Here is a 21527-nt window from a genome sequence, read left to right on the forward strand (position 1 = left end):
AAAAGCTGGGTCCCGACAGGAAAGGACACCCTTCTCTGATGGAAACTGGAGAGACAAGCCAGGCGTTGGTGGTGCACGCCTTTAATCCCAGCCCTCGGGAGGCAGAGGCAGGTGGATCTCTGTGAGTTCGAGGCCAACCTGGTCTATAGAGCGAGTTCCAGGACAGCCTCCAAACAATACAGAGAAACCCTGTCTCAAAAAAACCAAAAAGAAAGAAAGAAAGAAAGAAAGAAAGAAAGAAAGAAAGAAAGAAAGAAAGAAAGAAAGAAAGAAAGAAAGAAAGAAAGAAAGAAAGAAGAGACAGCTGGATGGGGTTTAAACTGGAAACTGAAAGCAGGAACTGAGAGCCAACCAGCAGGGTGCTGAACTAGCAGGCCGAGAATTTGACTACAGGAAAGCCAGGCTCCAGCTCAGGGTGACCCCTTGAAGCCCTGCCCTCTGGATAACAGGGGCCCAGGCATCTGAATCTATTTGCCTCTTGGGCACAGAGCTGTTAGCTTAGACCTTGCACATTTTCCAGAGCAACCTCCAGTCACACCCAACCTGCTCTGTGGGAAGGGAAAAATCCCCCTGAGAACGGGGAATCCTGGGACCTGAAACTCACAGCACGAAGACCTGGGACACCCCCAGGGAACCGAGTTGGATCACAGGATCCCAGAGAGGGCTTGGATATCTCAGCCCACGGCATCCAATGGCTGTTTTCACGGGGGAAGGAAGGGTCTTCTATGGGTAAAAATTCAATGACTAAGAAACAAAAATAAAGTGGAAGAAAATTCTGCCCCTGAAGAGGGTAGGGTGTAAAGGGATAGAGCCAGACACGCTTAACGGAAACACGTTATGCCTTTTTATCACTACTCAAGTGCACGTGTGTCATCACGTACAATGCATCTGCAGCGGCTGTCCCTGGGCAGACTGCAGAGCTTACAAACCCTCTCAGTGGGCATTGTTCTTGCTATCCAGCTCAACTCTCAAGGGACAGTGGCAGATGCCCTCAGAGGCCCCTGACAGGTGACCCACTTTAGATGACACAGCAGCTCTCAGACAATGCAGTTCAACCCTGACGTTCGTGCCTCCTCCCCATCACAAACACGGACTCGTCCCAGTTTGCCTCTTTGAATCATCCCCGAGGCAGCGTAAGCATGGAAAAAATGCAAAGTTATGGAAAGTTAAAGTTTTCGCACAGCAAAGACATCCATCAACAGAATGAACGGCCAGGATGGAGCACAATCTGTACCAGCCATACCCCCAGACAGGAAAGTCAACATATAAACAACTGTGTGCTGGCTAGTTTTATGTCAACTTGATACAAGCTAGGGTCATCACAGAAGAGGGAACCTCAGCTAAGAAAATGCTTCCATAAGATGGGGCTGCAGGCAAACCTGTAGGGTATCTTCTTAATTAGTGATTGATGGGGGAGGGACCAGTCCATTGTGGGTGATTCCATCCCTGGGCCGCGGTGGTCCTGGGTTCTACTATATAAAAAAAAAAAAATCAGGCTGAGCAAGCTATGGTGGGCAAGCCAGTGAACAGCGCCCTTCATGACCTCTGCATCAGCCTCTGCCTCCAGGTCCCTGCCCTGTTTGAGTTCCTGTCCTAGCTTCCTTCAGGGATGAACTACCGTGTGGAAGTGTAAGCTTGCTTTTGGTCCAACGTGGTGTTTCACCACAGTAATAGTAACCCTAACTAAGATAAACTGGAACAACCACACAGACTGTAGCAGGAAAAGTAAAAGACCCAGAGACTGATATTGGGGTTCAAGCTTCAACCTGAAAATCAGAAAAGCAAAGCAGCCGGGCACTAGCTCTTACTCTACCTCAGACTGAATGTGATCCTGGCTCCACCAAACCTCAGACTGTAACCTCTCCTCAGCATGGCTGGAGAATGCTGAGACTTCAGTGTCTTCCTGTCCTCAATGTGGCTGGAGAATGAATGCCCGATACTGACCACTGAAGACCCTGCTCCTGTCTTTTATACCCCTCTAGTGCTGGGGTTAAAGGCATGTGATCCCAGGTGCTGAGGTCATCTCTGTGTGAGCTGTTTCTCTTTAGGACTGGATCACTCTTGTGTAGATCTAGGTGGCCTTGGACTCACAGAGATCTGTCTACCTCTTAATCCCCAGTCCAAGGATTAAAGGTGTGTACCACCACCTCCTAGCTTCTGGCTGCTGGGATTAAAGGTGTGTTTTACCACAGCCTGATCTCTATAGCTTGTGGCTGACTTTGCTTTCTGAATCTTCATGCAAGCCTTAGTAAATAATAAATAATATATCACCACAACAGAGAATGAAACAAAACTGCCCATCAATAAATGGGCTGGTGAAATAAGTAGTTCCCCTCAAAAAAAAGAAACACGAACTATCATTATACAAATAAGCATTTTATGTTCGACATCCTCAGCCAATCAGGAAAATGCAAATGAAAACTTTTAAGATTCTGTCTCATCAGCATCAGAACACCTATGAGCAAACAAACAACGAACAGAGAAGATGACAAGACTAGAGAGATGGCTCAGTGGTTAAGAGCATTTCCCATCCTCTCGAAGGACACAGGTTCAGTTCCCAGCACCCACATCGGCAACTCAGAACCACCTGACACCAAGGATCCAACACTTCTGGTCTCTGTGGGAGCAGCACACATGTGACACACATATTCACACACTCAGGAGCACACATGTGCACGAGTTCACACAACAAAGTATGTTTTATAGAAATTAAAAGAAAAGAGAGGAAAGAGGATGGGGGTTTCCCAAGAAATTAAAAATAAAGCTACCATATGGGTTTATGTCCAGAGGACTCTATCGCCTACAACAGAGACATGTGCACACCCATGTCTGTTGCTGCTGTGTTCACAGTGGCCGGGAAGTGGGACAGTCCCGGTACCCATCACCAGATGAATGGATGATGAGATGTGGCATTTATACACACAGTGGAATTTTACTCAGTTCTTAACAAAACGAAATTATGAAACTTGTAGGGAAATGGATGGAGTTAGACATGATTATATTCTCCTGGTTGGGTTTGGGGGAGGCATTGTTTTTGTTTTGTTTTTTGAAAACTTGACACAAGCTGGAGTTGTATGGAACAAACTGAGAAAAATGCCTCCATCAGATTGGCCTGTAGGCAAGTTCTGGAACATTATCTTAATTAGTAGTTGATGTGGGAGGGACCAGCCCACTGTGAGCAGCTCTACCCCACTGTGAGCAGCGCTACCCCTGGGCAGGTGGGACTGGGTTGTATCAAAAAGCAGGCTGAGCAAGCCATGGGGAGCAGGCAGCACCCTCCATGGGCTCTGCATCAGCTCCTGTTTTGAATTCCAACCCTGAATTCCTTCAGTTATTGAATGTGACCAAGAGTTGTGAGCTAAAATAGACCCTTTCCTCCCCAAAGTCTGGCTGGTGGTGGTGCAAGGACCTTCTGGTCTACAGAGTGAGTTCCAAGACAGCCAGGGTGGTTACCCAGAGAAATCCTGTCTTGGAAAAGAGGAAGGAAGGAAGGGAGGGAGGGAGGGAGAAAGAGAGGAAGGAAGGAAGGAAAGAAGGAAGGAAGGAAGGAAGGGAGGGAGGGAGGGAGGGAGGGAGGGAGGGAGGGAGAAAGAGAGGAAGGAAGGAAAGAAGGAAGGAAGGAAGGGAGGGAGGAAGGAAGGGAGGGAGGGAGAAAGAGAGGAAGGAAGGAAGGAAGGAAGGAAGGAAGGAAGGAAGGAAGGAAGAGAGGAAGAGAGGAGGGAAGGAAGAAGAGAAAAGAAACCTAATTAAGGCATATTAAGTGAGGCTAGCCCAGAAAGATCAATATCACACGTTCTCTCTTATATGCAGATCCTAGCTTTTAATATTTGTTTGTTGTTGTAATTGTTTAATTACTACTTTCTGTTTTCTAGAATGTTCTACAGATCCCATTAATCCTTTTGCAGCAGCTGAGTTATAATCAGCGGGATGCTGCAATCGGTTTCTCAGCCAAGGAGACCATGAAGCGACTTCTAAGAGTTCACTTAGAACGAAGCTCTAGGACACAGCTAGTTACCACACGTCATCAAGGTGTGACTCTAAAATCCACATTCACGCAACCCAGGACTTTCATGAAGGCAATGAACAGGCTGCCGGGAGAACACCATAACATTTGCAATACGATTGCCACAGAAATCTATAGATAGATATCATTTAGTTCTTACTAACTGGCTTGAAAAGCCAACTTTCATGATTAACTGCCAAGGTTTCTTATCAGTGTGTAGATGTGACATTGCAAAACAAAACTCAGATAATTGTTGATCATAGATTCCCCCCAAAGCCCACAGCAACAACAAAACTCTGTGGGGAACTAGACACGACACACTCAGTGTCGTTTTAACATTGTTTACCTTAAGACACAAGACAATCTACCCTCTTAAGTCACTCTATCTCAATTCTTTTCTCACCTCTGAACTTCTTGGGGGGGTTGGCAAGGTCCCCGGCCTCTGGGTGTACCACACAGCGGTCATCCACCAACCTGAGGGAAAGAATGTTTACACCGTTAGCGTCACCACACTCAGAAAGCACACTCCGCACAGGGACATCGGGTAAATATTTACAGTTGGGATACTCAGAAACTTTGAGAGTCCTAGATTCATGAAAAGATCTGGTTGTGGGAAGAACAGGAAGCCTTAAGTGGTGGGAAACCTGGTAGATCAGCTTTGACCTTGGCAGCCACCGACGGCGGCTGAGCGACCTAAAAAGGCCCGTCAGGGAAATGCCCTGACATCTGGGATGTTGTGGAAATAAGCACTGACCAGTCAGCAAGCTTGCGTGTGTGTGTGTGTGTGTGTGTGTGTGTGTGTACATATACATACATATATGTGTGTATTTAAAATAACCCGTCTGAGATCAAGCCAGCCATCACTCCTCCGAGTGTGGCGAGGGGAGGGGCTCACAAGGCCCCACCCTTAACTGAAGAGCTTTTAGCAGGTGGTAGCTGCTGAGAGACAGAGTCACTTTTCCTCAGAGGTGCGGCCCTAGCAGGCTGCCCCGCTGGAGTGGATGGCCCACACTCTTGCACAATTAGTGGGCAGCACTAATGGACTCCAGGGCAATAGGAGGATAAAGAGGTGACATCGGGCAGAAGACACGGAGGGGGTGGGGTGTAAGGGGAAGAGCTAGGGCTGGATATGATCCCGGTACATTGCGTTTGTGTATGAAATTGCCAAAGAATAAATAATTTAATAGTACACACACACCACACACACACACACACCTCTAGATGTCCACACATAGAAATAACCACACCTGACACAGGGCACACTGCTGTGGCACACACTGCTGTCTGACTGTTGCACTCACTGCTGTCTGACTGTTGCACACACTGCTGTCTGACTGTTGCACACACTGCTGTCTGACTGTTGCACTCACTGCTGTCTGACTGTTGCACTCACTGCTGTCCGGCTGTGGCACTCACTGCTGTCTGACTGTTGCACACACTGCTGTCCGACTGTTGCACACACTGCTGTCCGACTGTTGCACTCACTGCTGTCTGACTGTTGCACACACTGCTGCCTGACTGTTACACTCACTGCTGCCTGACTGTTGCACTCACTGCTGTCTGACTGTTGCACACACTGCTGCCTGACTGTTGCACTCACTGCTGTCTGACTGTTGCACACACTGCTGCCTGACTGTTGCACTCACTGTTGTCTGACTGTTGCACTCACTGCTGTCTGACTGTTGCACACACTGCTGTCTGACTGTTGCACACACTGCTGTCTGACTGTTGCATACACTGCTGTCTGACTGTTGCACTCACTGCTGTCTGACTGTTGCACTCACTGCTGCCTGACTGTTGCACTCACTGCTGTCTGACTGTTGCACACACTGCTGTCTGACTGTTGCACTCACTGCTGTCTGACTGTTGCACACACTGCTGTCTGACTGTTGCACACACTGCTGTCTGACTGTTGCACACACTGCTGTCTGACTGTTGCACACACTGCTGTCTGACTGTTGCACACACTGCTGTCTGACTGTTGCACTCACTGCTGTCCGGCTAGGGCACACACTGCTGTCTGACTGTTGCACACACTGCTGTCTGACTGTTGCACACACTGCTGTCTGACTGTTGCACACACTGCTGCCTGACTGTTGCACTCACTGCTGCCTGACTGTTGCACACACTGCTGTCTGACTGTTGCACTCACTGCTGTCCGGCTATGGCACTCACTGCTGTCTGACTGTTGCACACACTGCTGTCTGACTGTTGCACACACTGCTGTCTGACTGTTGCACACACTGCTGTCTGACTGTTGCACTCACTGCTGTCTGACTGCTGCACACACTGCTGCCTGACTGTTGCACTCACTGCTGTCTGACTGTTGCACTCACTGCTGTCTGACTGTTGCACTCACTGCTGTCCGGCTGTAGTGCTCTTCAAGCTGCTACCTCATTGCACCAAACCTCTCACCACACGTCTCCCAGTGAGAGCCTCAGGGCAGCAGAAGTCCAAGTTTAGGAACTGACAGCTCAGTGGATCTCAAAGGCCAATAAACCAAAATGCAGAAGATAAAATGGGGCTGACGATACCACAGGAAGAAAGGTAAAACAAGGGACCAGCAACATAAAGATTCACACGGACTCACCCCTGGGAAAACCATACATTTGACGTCATATATTGTACACAGGGACGACATAAGGGGACCTCCAAAATCACCCAGCCAGGAAGAGTGCCAGGACAGAACAGGGCAGAGAGTTAAGTAATCAGGAACTTTCCATCTTATAAAATCTTCAGAGCACTGTGGTTGGTGACTAGGTCTGGAGCTAAATACCTACCCCTCCCGTTCCCTTAACCATGCTGCCTTCTTCAAAACAGCCAAGAACATGAGACGCAGTGATCACTTCCTGGCTGGGCAGACATAAAAGGGAGATATTCTTAGAGGAAAAAGTTGGCAAGAGAAGTTCCCTGGCCAGAAAAACCTCTGACAACTGCAGAGTGATTCCCACAGTCATTATTACAGCTCGAGAAGCTACATGTGTTCCCAGAAAATTGGATGGGTGGAAGCCACCTCGTTAAAGCTAAAGCAGGTGACTGACGGCTTTCCCTGAGTCAACCCAAGACCAGGGTGCCTCTAGGAACTGCCAGAAACGGACAAGCTGAGAAGCAAGACTCTTCCCACCCTCATGTAACTCATGCAGACACCAAGCTTCCAGCATTTTCCAACAGCTAAATGTAAACGCAGGCGATCGAAAAGAAAAAGCTGTCATCCCAGAGACGCACCTCCGATTGACATGGGAGGAATCAAAAGGCATTAAACCATTCCTAAAGCCAAGCTTAGCGGGATGGGCCGCTAATCCCAGGAGGTGGAGGCAGGAAGATCAAGAGTTCAAGGCTAACACACACAATGAGGTCAACCTACCACAATCTGAGCTTCCATACTTACATGAGACACTGTCTCAAAAAAAAAAAAAACAAAAACAAAAAACAAAAAACAAAAATTATCTCAAGTGTTGCTTATGAGCCAAGCCCTGGCCTGGCTTCTGGGGCCACAGTCAGTATGAGCAAACCTTGAGGTCAAGAGGGCTTGAATCTTTTTTTTTTTTTGAAGTTTTGCAATTCTTAACACAAATGTAACCTTTCGACCTCAGTGAAGGGCAAAGAGGGGCCTCCTCCATTCCACAGGCATGGGACACTGCCACAGCACACTCTGTTACAACACACTCCAGAACTGGCTACTTTCACTGGGTTCTCCCAGCTCAGAACCGGCTGCCTCCAGCCTTGGCGAGTGGAAGCGCGTCTCAAACATGAGCCCTCCAGGAAGAGGGTATGGAGAAAACAAAGCAGAACCCCTCGCAAGCACATGCGGGAGTCTGAAGATGAAGGAACAGAAGACCTGCACCATTACCTTCCAAAAAAAAGAAGATCTTTATGTGGCCTGAAGGCCCATTGTAACCATCTGCAGACTTACGTCTGCTCTTCTTCTCTCTTTATTTGAAAGTCTCCACACCCCACATAATACATATATATATACATATACATGTGAATATATATATATGAACATATGTGTATTTCTTAGTTATTGTTTATGTGGGGAGGGAAGTTGAGACAGGTCTTATGCAGCTCAGGCTAGGCTGGCCTTGAACTCCTGATCCTCCTACCTCCACCTCCCAAGGTCTGGGATTACAGGCCAAACCCAGCTTCACATTATAATTTAGCACAGCTTACGAGACAAGGAGCATCAAGGACAGAGTTAAGAGCTCTAGAGGGCCCAGGACTGGCCATGATGAAGGCCTTTTTGGAAGGTGTACACCTCACTTTCAGAATTTCACATCTGGGAAAGAGAGTTTTAGGAAGACAAAGTGAAGGGAAGCGCTGGCGTCCCTCAGGCCTGAGAGCTATGACTGTCCTCTCCCAGGAGGGAGCAGCTGTCTCTGCCCCACGCTTGTTCCCGTCTATAAGGCACTTTCCTTCTGTGCTGATACCAAACAGATTCCTCTGCTTAAGAAAGAAAACAGGAAACATCACTTTCTCTTCCTTTCGAAACAGCCTGGGGGAAACGCAGGTTCTGAGGCTTCCTCCTGAGAAGCTCCTAAAGGCGAATTCGCTTCCAGAGCCAACTGATAATTCAACCTCCCGAAACTGAAGTTCCAGGAATCTCAGGTACAGAGTAACGACTTTCAATCCTACCACTGAACTCACTGACACATGCAAGCGGGGGACCTTCACTCTTCTTTACGAGGAGGAGTCTGTCTCTCCCTAGGAGGAACAGCATTTGAATTTGGTGTCTTAGTTAGGCTCACCATTGCTGTGATGAAAACACCATGCCACCTGGGGAGGAAAGGGTTTGTTTACATTTCCACATCAGTGATTGTCACTGAAGGAAGTCAGGACAGGAACACACACACACACACACACACACACACACACACGCACATGCACACACACTCACACACGCAGCAGGAACCTGGAGGCAGGAGCTGATGCAGAGGCCGTGGAAGACCGCTGCTTACTGGCTTGTTCCCCATGGCTCTCTCAGCAGCCTGCTTTCTTATAGAACCCAGGACCACCAGCCCATAGCACAGTAGGGTTTTCCTAATTTTCTCCAAGATAGAATAATCTTCTACCCCTTGGAGATGTGAGCAGAAAACACCATCCCTAGAGACCATTTGTGCTGCATAACTAAATCTTGTAATACGTATGTGTATCATTTCATCTGGCTTTCACATTTCCTGAAGATGGGATAGGATTACATATGCATATGGCCTGTACCTGCAAGTGTGGAAGCCAATCACACGTCTTCCTCCAACGGCTCTCTGCTGTGTTCTTGAGACAGGGTCTCTCACTAAAGCTGAAGTTTATTCATTACGTTAGACTAGCTGCCCATAAGCCCCCCAAGATCCTCCTGTCTCCACCTGCTACATCCACTCAGACCAATGCCAAGCTTACAGACTTGTCACATCCAGCTTCAACAAGGTCCCCCATGCCTGCACAGTAGGCACTTTAACAAGGCTCCCCACACCTGCACAGTAGGCACTTTAACACTGAGCCATCTCCCCAACCCCTCGTATCCCCTTCCTTTCAATGGACTTTTTTAGATTCTAATTTAAACGCTGCTTTTAAGGTTCATTGGCCTTAATCATTGTGAAGATTTCCCACCAAAATTCTAACTGAAAAAGGGAGAGCCTGCCACAGGCACCACATCTCACAGGCACTCACCAGGAACAAAGCAGACTCACGACAGGGTCAACCTCTCTGCTAAACCAATACTTCCAACCTCCCTCATTTATGCTCTTTTAGCTTTGGGCACTGAGTCACGACGCCACCCATTGCTACAAATTAGATGAGAAAATACGCGCCATAGAAGACAGACAAGTCATCGACCAGGGGTCTGTAAATCGCACACTAAGGACACTGTCACTGAAAGGCCACAACCACGGAAGCTGATGTGGCATCTCCCGCCAGGAGGCTCGGGAGATTAGCATGAAGGATAAGAACCCTTGGAATGTGAGGGGGCATGGCCCCCAAGCTCCCTCTGGACTCAGTGTCACCAACAGGAGTCCCTGCCCTTTACTGGTTTCCTCCTGGATCAGCCGGCCAGTAACAGCAATGAGAGACCTCTGACTTCTTTCCTAGTGTCCCAACCTTCAGAGTTAAGTCAGTGACACAGCATACCCTCGGATGCCTACTTTGTTTTAAGTATGATCCACTACACCTGGCCACCCAGCATTTTCTCTTTTTAGTTTTCTAAGTAGGTCTTTATGCAGATGTGAGTCTCTTCTTCTTGGAATGTGCGCCATGAGCCTGCGGGCCTGTGGAGGCCAGAGCGGACATCAGATCCCCCTGGAGCTGGAGTTAAAGGTGGTTGTCAGATGCCTGGCATAACCCAGGCCCTCAACAAGAGCAACAAACACTTTTTTTTTCTTTTGGCTTTTTAGCTTTTTGAGACATGGTTTCTCTGTGCAACGGCACTAGCTGTCCTGGAACTCACTTTGTACACCAGACTGACCTCAAACTCACGGACATCTGCCTGCCTCTGCCTCCCAGACGCTGGGATTAAAGGTGTGTCTGTGTCACCACTGCCCAGCCCCTGCTGAGACATCTCTTCAGCCCTTAAGTTCTCGATTTTACATTGTGCTTATTGATGATACAGAAATATATTTGGAAAGCAGAAATAATTGGCTACCTAAAAACTAAAATTTTACTTATTTTTGTTTTAGGTGTATGATTGCTTGCCTGCATGCGTGTGTATGTAGCATGTATGTGCCAGGAGGCCAGAAGAAGGCATTGGATACCTGGACTGGAGTTACAGGTGGGTGTGAGCTGCCATGTGGGAGCTGGAAAATGAACCCAGGTTCTCTGCAAAAACAGCCTGAGCTCTTAACTGCTGAGCCATCTCTCCAGCTACAAAACTAAATAGATTGTTTTAGGCAGTTATTTTCAAACCACACTGCAATCACAGCACTCGGAGGATCACTCAAGTCTCCTTTATTTCCCCCATTTTAAAGCAAGAAATAAAGAGAGGAAATGAGGTACAGCCTTAAACTTCACTGGTTGTTAAAAAAATAAAATAAAATAAATAAATACTAAACCAAAACAGAAACTGGCCCAGCTGTATCTTCAAAGCCCAGGAATCAGAGAACACCAAAAAGAAAATCACACATGTCTATGTGTCTAAATCTAGACACCCAGAAATTCAGGGAATGCAACCGCCAGTGAGGGGACATGGGGTGTTTTCTGAAGAAGCTTCCGTTCACTGTCTCAAAGTTCGAAGACTAATTAAAAAAAGAAGAGGTCACGGTCTTGAGAAGGACATGGGAGTGGGGAGAGGGAAGGGTAAAAATTACGTAAATACAGCACTCATGTATGATATTCTCAAAAAAATAGATTAATTTAATTGTTTTTAAGTACCATACCTGCTAAAGAAAACTTAGGCTATTTAGCAAGGTTTCTGTCAACATTTAGGCTTCTGCCAGGGGGCTGGCCATAGGACAGCACACTGCCATGCGTGTGGAATTTAGATTTTAGACAGGCAGGGAAGAACTTTTAGTTACTATGATGAGCTGCAGAGAAAGGGAAGAAAATCACAGGCAAAGTGGCCAGTCTCTGCTTCACACACACACACACAAACACACATGCATACAAACACACACACTGGAACACACACAAATGAGAGAGAATTAAACGCTTAATCAACAATACACTTTTAGAAAAATGCTGTTTCTCGAACGCTTTCCATTTTAGCAGTGAGGCGTCAACATCCCTGACCACAGCAAACCACTGGGCTCCCTCTGCACCCTGAAAACCTTTCTCCGCTGGCTGAAGACAAAGCAGAGCTCAGAAGACCTAGGCTTTTCCCAGGGGCTGAGAAGTCAGTATCAGACCACTCCCCACTCCCATCAGGAGATGGCCCCTAAAGCAGGTCTAGAACAGAGCCCCAGGGGTCAGTGACCTGAAGAAGAACCCTGAGAGCTGGGTAACTGGTGGCTGCAGAGTTTCCTAAGGACGTAGAGACCTCAGCCTTCTGAGGGCTGGGGGCTCAGGCACTGGCCGCGGTGGGCGTGGCGTTACCCCTGCTTGCTCACCGCTGCAGCCCCTCCTTCCTGCCACCAGTCCTCACTGCAGGATGGAGAAGACCTCTTCTCCCATTTCTCGTTGACCACACCCCATTTGCAGCCCCAGCAGCTCATCCTCCGGCCTCAACATCAGGCTAAAAGATTCAACTCTGCCTGAGTTAACTGCAGCAGCCGTCACTCGGGTGACTGCACTGTGTACGGACTGATTCTGGAGCTTCTGGTACTCATCACTTCTGGGAGGAAGAAGAGGAGGAAGGAGGAAGCTACCAGCAGCCCCAGGAGACCATAGACAGAGCACCTGACTGAAATGAGGCTAACACCTGCGGAGCAGTAGCCAGCGCCCCCCTCCTCTCCCCAGTTTGGGTGCACACTTTCTGTTACTCTCACCACAAAATCCTTTTAGTTGGAAATTTGACTGGGATTTTCTTATTCTTGTGCCCCAAATCATATGTGACTGATAAAATTAGCGTCTTCAGATGTATTCATCCTTTGCCAGGCTTGAAAGTGTGGCAGTTTTCAAACCCATTTTTATCACCAGTCAGTCTTGGACACGCCTACCAGCCCCTCCTGCCTCAGAGCTCTCCATAAGAAATGGTGTAGGCCAATAGAAAGTTGCTCACAGAGAACTTTTCAAGCAAGACTTTACAAAATGCTTTCACCGGGTCTCAAGTAGCTCAGGCTGGCCTCAAACTCCCTACATCGCCTGGGCTGTTTGAGACTCAGTGAAGTGTGACCTTGAACTTCTGATCCTCCTGCTTGAGCCTCCTGAGTGGGACCACAGACACGCACCACACCTGGTTTGCATCTTGCTGGGGATCAACCCCCCCCCCCAGCCTTCAGTGCATACTCAGTAAGTACTCCACACAGACTAGCAATGTCCTCTGTCCCCTTTAAAGCATTTCCCCGGCCACTGTCAAAGCCTGGGTGACATTTGCTGGTTGGGTAGCTCTAAGAGACAGGAGTAAGTCCCTCTCAAACCCCTGTGATTTTGCCTGAGATTCACTAGTGTTTCCAAGAGAAGTATTATAATTGAATTAGTTGCTGGTTAAAACTTGACACACTTTTTCCTAAATAAATATATTTGCAAACTGGTTAATTATCTTATTAACTTACATAAATAAATGCTTTTGCTCATCCCTAACAGTAGCAGAAGTTTTGATCAGAATTCCCAATTATTGGCCAAGCTGAAAGTTCAGAGATACCGGGGCAGGGCAGGGGCAGGTATGGCTTTTTTTTTTATCCTAATGGCTTCAAACAAGTGCATGTTATCTCAATAAGTAAAACAAAACAGGGGCAAGCCAGATGGTTCAGTGAGTAAAAACACTTGCTGTGAAGCCCTGCCTGGCTGTCAGAGTTCAAGCCTAAAACCCACACAGAGGCAGGAAGAGAAAAATGAATCCACAAAGTTGTCCTCTGACCTCTACACATGTTTTATGTCCACACAGCCAGACACACAATAAAAGGATAAAGCAATACATTTAAAATGTTTCCTTTCATTACTATATTCTGGTAGGGGGAAAATATTAGCAAGTAAAAAGCATTAGCGTTAAAATGTAACAAAACTTGAAAGTTCTAGCCATAGGAAATACCGTTAAAATGTAACAAAACTCGAGCGTTCTAGCCATAGGAAATACAGGGTGGGGATGCGAGCATACCGCAGTGTACACACAGCAAGCGAAGTTATTGTCCTCACTCATACATCCAGGTGTTTTCCAACACATCAGAGGACAATATGCATCAGACCAGAACAGAAAGATAAACCCAAGCACTGGCAATTTAGAAATGTACACTGGCGGCATAAGGAAGAGAAAAAGATCAAAACCAAAACAAATAATTGATAAGGCAGCGTGACTTTGAACAGCTAAGTAAACACCAGCTCATGAGGTGGCACCACTTCCAGCACCCCTGGAGCGTGAGCTCAGCTCAGCTCATTTGCCTATGATCTTACAAAGACTAAAAGACAGCGTGCACTTGCTTCATTGCTTAGGTGCCCGGTGCTATAGGCCTGTGTTGCTCGGAGCTGATCTCATAGCAAGACGAGAGATACTGACCTCCTTATAGGGCCAGCATCCCATTTTACAGATAAGGAAATCTAGGTGTCAGGGTTAGACAGCGTCCGAGGATCTCTCCGTGAGAATAATGAGTAGAGGCACAGTTTGAAGCCAGACTTGTCTAAGGCAGAAGTCTGGATCAGACGCTAGAGCTACTGGGCATTGATACAATGTGTTTCTTGGATGTGTTCTATCGGATGGTAGACTCTGCCCTTTTGTTTAAATCTACAAGGAGAAATAAGGACAACTCAGTACTCACAGAAATAGAATCAAGGGCTGGGAGAAAGTGCTTGCCGTCCAAGCAGGAGGACCTTAGCATGAATATCTGGAAGCCATATAAAAAAAATCCAGGTGGCCAGCAAGGGACAGTAATCCCAGCACTGGTGAGGTGGAGGCAGGAGGATGCCTGGAATTCAACGGGCAGCTGGTCTAGCAGCCAATCACCAAGCTCCAGACACAGCGAGAGACTGACTCCACCTCAGAAGCCACGATGGAAGTCACTGAGGAAATACACTTGACATCTACCTCTGGCATCATCGCAAAATCACACACACACACACACACACACACACATACACACACACACACACACACACACACACCATGACCATGTACACATGCATACAAAAGGGAAACAAAAAAAAAGAATGAAAATTAAAACCACCACTGTAATACACTTACAGACTGTCCTCACAGAGTCTGGAGATCAGAAACAAATCACAGCTGACATTTGAAAGAGGAGCAGATTACAGGCAGTCAGGCAGGTAAGAAGGGAAACAGAGTGGGCGGTGGGGAAACGTCCTGTGAAGTTCGGAATGTCCAGGCAACTGGGAGCAAACTCAGGCATTGTGCCTGAGTGAGCGCAAGAGCACAGAACATGGAAAACATGGAGCCACGCTGAGAACTGATGACACTTTTATCTAGACGTGAGCAAATGGAAGCCTCGCTCAAATCAGTATGTTCAGTTTGCAGGGTACGAGAGCCTCAGAAGCAGCGGTGGGTGTCCAAATTCCCAAGGTTTTCCTAGATGTAAAGCGAAACAGCAGAGGCAGCGTCCCTTCAGAGCCTCTGTGGCAAGTGGCTGGTTCAGACTGTCATGCCATATCACACACACACACACACACACACACACACACACACACACACACACACACATACACTGTTTCCTCCTCTCCCAGCCTTCTTCTCAGCACTAGACTAAATCTAACTATTCTAAAGCAAACAGTTTCCCTCTCCTGCTTACAAATCCGTCTAGGCCCTTGACCACCCATCATGCGGCGCCACCTTTTCTTAGGTGAATACAGGAGAGGCAGACTTAAGGTCAGACTTAAGGTCACCTGGAGAGCAGGTTCCTTTCCTGGAGCCTTGGTAACATCTGGAGTACAGCTACAGTGGTCTCTTCTCCACGGCCCAGGATGCTATCTTCCCACGCTCATGCTGCAAACACCTGTTGAGAGTGAGGCGCTAACCCTTCCTCAAAGGTCATCCTCTTCCGCTGAAATGTAGTCTGTGACCACTGCCAGCTGTGGGGAAAAGGGGAGTGGAGGGAGGGGCGTGGACAGAGGGGGTAAGGAGAGCACCCACAAATTAAAGTCCTCTGCTAGTAAGAAAGAAGGGGAAAAAGACTTTGTAGGCATAACCTGATGAGTCTGGTATTAACATGCACTCATTTTGCTACATATGTTTCAAATTACACCACCCTATTGGTATTTCTTTAGAATTTCTTAGGATATAAGCCGGAGAAGTAGCTCAGTGGGCAAAGTTCTTGTCACACAAGCATCAGGACCTGAGTTCAAAGTCAGCCAGGAAGAAAATGTGGATATGTACAAACTACGAAACAATCCGAAAACTAAAGCAGTGTTATTTAATTGCCCCAGGTGCCAGAGACAAGGTGGGCGGTACACTTGAGGATCACCTCTGGCCTCCGCACCAGCACATGTGCGCAGGGGCGCACGCACAGATATTTTAAATAACTAAAATAAAGACGCCTATTATGACCCCTGCTTTAAAGAAGGTATCTGAGAGAGGTGCTAAGATCTTCTTGTCTTTTTACTTTTTCCGGTACTGAGGATCAAGCATAGAGTGTGGTTATGAACCAACCTTCAGGGTATTCACTGCCAAAGAAATTACCACCTGTCAAAATTCCTCTAGGACACTTGACTTAATCACCTGCTGATTCTGAGCCTCTAACCAGCAGAGAACTCTCTATGCTCCCAACACAGCTTGGGGCTTTAAAGACCTGAGTGGATCCCCCACCAGAGCTGGAGGCAGACTCTTCCCTTCTCCCCAGCAGACAGCAAGGACTCACAGGTGACCTGGGAAGAGGCTGCCCCAGGCATGGCTGGCAGGTAAACAGAGAAGGAGGCAAATAAAAACCCTTGCTCATTAGCCCTGGCTATGCTTACTGGCGTGTTTGTTTGTTTGTTTGTTTGTTTTTTCATAGAGAGCTTTGACTGTTGGTTTGACTTTAAACGAATGTCTCTTACGGTCTGTCACTCCAAGTCACCATGGAGCATCCGAAGAAGTCAATCCCTCCCACTACCTTCTCCATTCCCTACTCTTAGAAAACACAGCCAAAAAGAAAGACAAAAATCAGCCTGCAGTGCAAAGGTGTAAGTGGGCATGTCCCTGATATTAGCAATGACCCTGAATGCTCTCTAAACACACCAGACCAGTCTCTAAATCATTAACTTACTTTGGATCACTGCTTTGAGGTGGGGACCTGGGCAGCTGATTTTTTGTTAAGTTGTCTTTACAAAGTACAATTTTTTTTTTGGTTTTGGTTTTGGTTTTGGTTTTTCATGACAGGGTTTCTCTGTGTAGCCCTGGCTGTCCTGGCACTCACTCTGTAGAATATGGCCTCGAACTCACAGAGATCAGCCTGTCTCTGCCTCCCAAGTGCTGGGATTAAAGGCATGTGCCACCACACCTGGCAAAGCCAAACTTAGATTTCTAATATTAAGACATTTTTAAATATCTCTCATAGAGGATTATAGCATGATAGAACCAGGTAATGAAATAATACTGCTTTAGTTTTCAAACTGTTTTACAGTTTGTGCATGTCCACATTTTCTTCCTTTCATCCCTCTTTTGCATGTGTGTAATAACTCGTCTGTGTATTGAACTCAAGAGGCTTCAAGAACACGAGTCAACACAGTGCTAGGGAATTTCAAATTCTTACATGTGGGCCAAACACATCAATGGATATAATCAAAATTAGTTTTAAAAAAACTAGATATTTGTCTCTTTAAATGACTTGAATCTTAAAAATAAAGGCTACAAAGTGAAACACATCCTACTATTCTTTTTTTTCTAAAATTGCATGTTAACACCTGAACTGTTCTCTGAGTTTGGTGTCAGGAAGTTCTTCCTGGACGAGTTAGAGTTAGAGCAAAAAAAAAAAAAATCTGTCCCTGGGAGAATTCTGCATTATCCACTAAGACAAAGGGCTAACTTCAGTTAAGAAATAGTCTTGGGAGTGCTCAAAAATTCACTCTCCAAGCTTGTAGAGACAAAACTGAACTTGGAAGGCATCAACTTTGTTTACTGTGGCTATAGCATACAAACCCCCAAAGAAAGGTCGCGTGCGTTACTTTTCCTGATGTAAGTTTGCCACGTAAAGGCTTTTAAAGGCCTCTAACAGCCAGATGGGATGACACCAGCTACTGTGAGAACTCCACGACTCTTAAGACTGTCTGGTGATCTCAAAGACTTCATAAGAACAGCTACACTGATGGGGTTTCCCCCTCCAGGAAGAAGTTGATTTTGACAGCCACTTAGCTGCCTTAAAATACATACATCCCAATGTAACACACATTCGTTCATTAGCGGTGTTATGACATAAAATAAGTCACTCACTTATTTTATTACATGACCCGCCTTCGTGAGGCACCTGGAATAGGCAAATTCCTAGAGATAGAAAGGAGTTCAAAAGTGACCAAGAACAGCAAAGAGGATGTAGACTTGTGTCTGAATGGGACAGGGTTTCTGACACACAGAAGTCCTGGCTGGCCTACACTGAGGACGTACGTACTTGCTGCCCCTGAGCTGATTACACACTTAAGGCAGCCAAGATATCAAGCAATATATAATATGTGCTGTGTCGTAATTTACTTCAAGAGACCCGACATGTTTACCACAGCTCTCCTTGCCTAGAAGTTGTGGCATTTCACTCAGGCCAAGTTCCTTTCCCGCCGTGGCCTATGCTACCCTGCCCCAGGAGTAGCAGAAAGCCCAGCTTAGCTCGGTGAGGCTAGCTGGCTCTGGGCAGTGCTACTTGCCCTCCTGGGCATGTTATGTTCCAGCTGCCGTTTTTCTGTTGTTGTGACACCATGACCAAAATCAGCTCCGGGAGGGAAGAGTTTGCTTGAGTTAACATGTTACAACCCACCACCATCGAGGGAAGTTGGAGCAGGAGCTCAAGGAAACGCTTGAAGCTTCACTGATATACAGGCCCAGCACACTGCCTAGAGATGGCTAAGCCCACACTGGGCTGGGCATTATTATATCTATCATTATCTATAAAAAAAACATCGTCATGCCTACGAGCCAATCTGATGATAGCAAGTCTTTAATTAATCTTCTCAGCTGCGTCAAGTTGGCAACCAAGGTTAGCCACCACAAGTAGTGACTCCTACCTAATCCAAAGAATTCTGCTAGTCTGTAATCTTAAAAAATTAACACGAGCCGGGCAGTGGTGGCGCATGCCTTTAATCCCAGCACTCGGGAGGCAGAGACAGGCGGATCTTTGTGAGTTCGAGGCCAGGCTGGACCGATAGCCTCCAAAACAATACAGAGAAACCCTGTCTCGTAAAACCAAAAAAAAAAACTTAACATGAAAGACAGAGAATACGGTAACTACTAAATCCCCATGAAGGTTCATGATGCTATTCATTGAAAACGTGGCCATGTTTCTGGACTCTCTGTGGCTCACTAGGAACCCTCCTTTCAAGTGCCTTGAGTTTCTTAAATGTCCTTGAAGGCATTTCCTGCTCTTGGGCTGGCCAGGGATGGTTTCTGTTTATTGCCAACAAAGAGCCTAACTCCAGCCAGCCATTCAATGCTCCAGCTTTACCCAGCAGACAGCGTGAGAGCAGCATGATAGACAAACCCCTTCGTGTCTTTTAAGATCAGACAGTGAGAGTCGGGGCGCAAGGGGTCCCATAAACTGTTACCCAGAGTTACCAAGACAACTCACTGCAAGGTTCACAAATGGCTTAATTAAATGTGGATATCAAACAGGAATTGGAAGCCATCTCACTCTCCAAGACCTTGGGAATGAGACACTTCAATCTGCCAGTTTATCCAGGCAACGGACAGCAACCTTCAGGATTGTTTAAGGTTTCAGTCTTCTGCTAGATTTGTTTCCTATTTGATCCTCTGGCCTCTTTACGGTGAGCCCTGAGGATCCATGTGCACTTTGCACACAGTGTTCGTTCCTCTTTTCAGCAGGAGATGCTGTGCAGGGAAAGCTCTTGGTGGCCTCCGCAAGCAGCCACAGGGTGTGGGCGAGACTTCTCTGGGCTCCACTGTAGATTAGCAATGACTGCACGTAACAAAAGTCCTGCTCTTGACAATCAGCAAGGAGGGAATTTTTTTTCTGGTGATATTTCAACAGTGACAAACATCTTACTTCAGATAGGACCTTGGTAACGTGTATCTGAATTCTAAGAATTTAGATAGGAGCTTAGATTACGCCGTGTCTACTTCCCTCACCCTCCCCTGCATTCATGTGAATCTGTGACCTCCATCACTCTTTAAAATAAGCAAAACCAAGAAGCAGGAATGAATGAGAGGGGCAGGGGGCTTTTAAGTCGGGTGTGGTGGTACACGCCTATAATTCCAACACTCAGGAGGATGGCTCCAAGTTTAAGACCAGCCTGGACTACACAGCATGAGACTCTACCTTAAAACAAAACACTTTGTTTTAGATGAAAATTCTTTTTCTTTTTCCAAAGCTTCAGAGAAGCTGGAGACAATTAATAGGGAAAGCAACCGCTATACAACCCTGGAGTTGGAGACCTGGGAGAACAGAGTAGAAGCCTGGAATCCACAAAGTGGGTGCACAGTCTATAGACACTCCAGATCCTTCCTTCCTGACCAGGCTCCCAGGTCCCAGTCTCATAGCCATAGGACTCTGTAAACCCAACATATGCTTCAACGTCTGGAAGACGTCGTGACAGACACAGGGGGTCTGAACCAAGCTCAAACCTCCCTACCGGGTGAAGCATGAAAAACATTCTCAGATTATTCCTCACTCTCTGCTTGCCTCAACAACATCAAAATATTTGCTTTGGGAACTTTGAGAGCTACAAAAATGAATAGCAAATATTTCCCTGACTTCTGAAAACGGAAAGAAGACAGCGTCAAGAATGTGCCATGGACCGTGGGCGTCACAGTGACACAGGTGTCCGTCCATGCTGAGGAGCCTGCCTAGTTGAGCTCACGTTGTACCTCCTCCTTGAAGCCCCCTCAACCAGGTCAGACCCTCAGGACAGGAAGAAATGTGGCTCTTCCAAGTCCCCGTGACATAGTTTCTAACCTTCACGTGGCATTTGGCAGGGCTGTAATATCCCATCTCCAGTGCCCATTGCTAAGTCCGTCTGCAGCTACCCATGAAACACCCTACTGGGCTTCACAGAGGCCTCGCTCTGTCTCAGAAATTGTCTGATACTGGAAACAAAAGAATCCAAAAGACACAAAAGCACCTGTTGCTTTCTAGTCTTGAGAGCAAAGATGTTGGATGTCCCCACAGATCCCCACCAAATGTCCCAAAGGGAAGCCAGCTTTTAAGATAAGGATTTGCACCCTCTCTTCAGTATGAAAGCCTAGCCTGTCATAAAGGCTCAGTGACAATGAATGGATGAGTGAATGAATGAGTGAATGAATGAATGATGCAATCAACCAATCCATGGGACACTTCAGCATTAAGCATTTTACGAGGGCAGTCACATGAACTTGGTTCAATGATAGCACATTTACAGTTTTATCATTAAAGATTTTTTTATTCTCAACAGCCTGCTCCTTTAACTCACCCTCAATTCAAGACTGAAGATCTGTGGATAAGTAATGCTCTGTGTAACGAGCTATCCTTAACCATTTATTGATTATAGTTTGGAGAGCGCTCACTCCTCCATTTCGAAAACAGTCAACTAAAACACTCCTGGTGTATCTCAATCACATGCCAGCAAGACACTGCCGTGAACTGAAGCTGTAGACACCGGTCCAGTCAACAGCAGACCCGTGCTTAGTGTGACGATTACTGACACAACTGATGACCACATGTGTGTGTCTTACCTGCAGAAACACATGGAAAACAAGGCGGACTGCACAGTCGCCCTAACAAAATAAATCAGGCATCACAACCGCTCAGCACTTCTGCTCAGACAAACATTTTCCATGCTACACTTTAAAACCTTAATAGCAACTAGGACCCAAGCTTAAACAATAACCATG

General features: G+C 46.8%; 1 protein-coding gene across 2 annotated transcripts in view; it reads right to left on the minus strand.

The window, feature by feature from the left end:
- Itpr2 (inositol 1,4,5-trisphosphate receptor type 2) overlaps positions 1–21527 on the minus strand; it is a 394738-nt gene that overhangs the window by 365936 nt on the left and 7275 nt on the right. For both annotated transcript variants that reach the window (XM_040743610.1, XM_040743611.1), the window contains exon 2: positions 4407–4477. In XM_040743610.1, coding sequence (XP_040599544.1) covers positions 4407–4477 — 71 coding nt within the window. The remainder of the gene's footprint in view (positions 1–4406; positions 4478–21527) is intronic.

This window comes from Mesocricetus auratus, unplaced genomic scaffold (assembly GCF_017639785.1).
Source record: "Mesocricetus auratus isolate SY011 unplaced genomic scaffold, BCM_Maur_2.0 Super-Scaffold_100001, whole genome shotgun sequence".
NCBI classification, from domain to species: domain Eukaryota; kingdom Metazoa; phylum Chordata; class Mammalia; order Rodentia; family Cricetidae; genus Mesocricetus; species Mesocricetus auratus.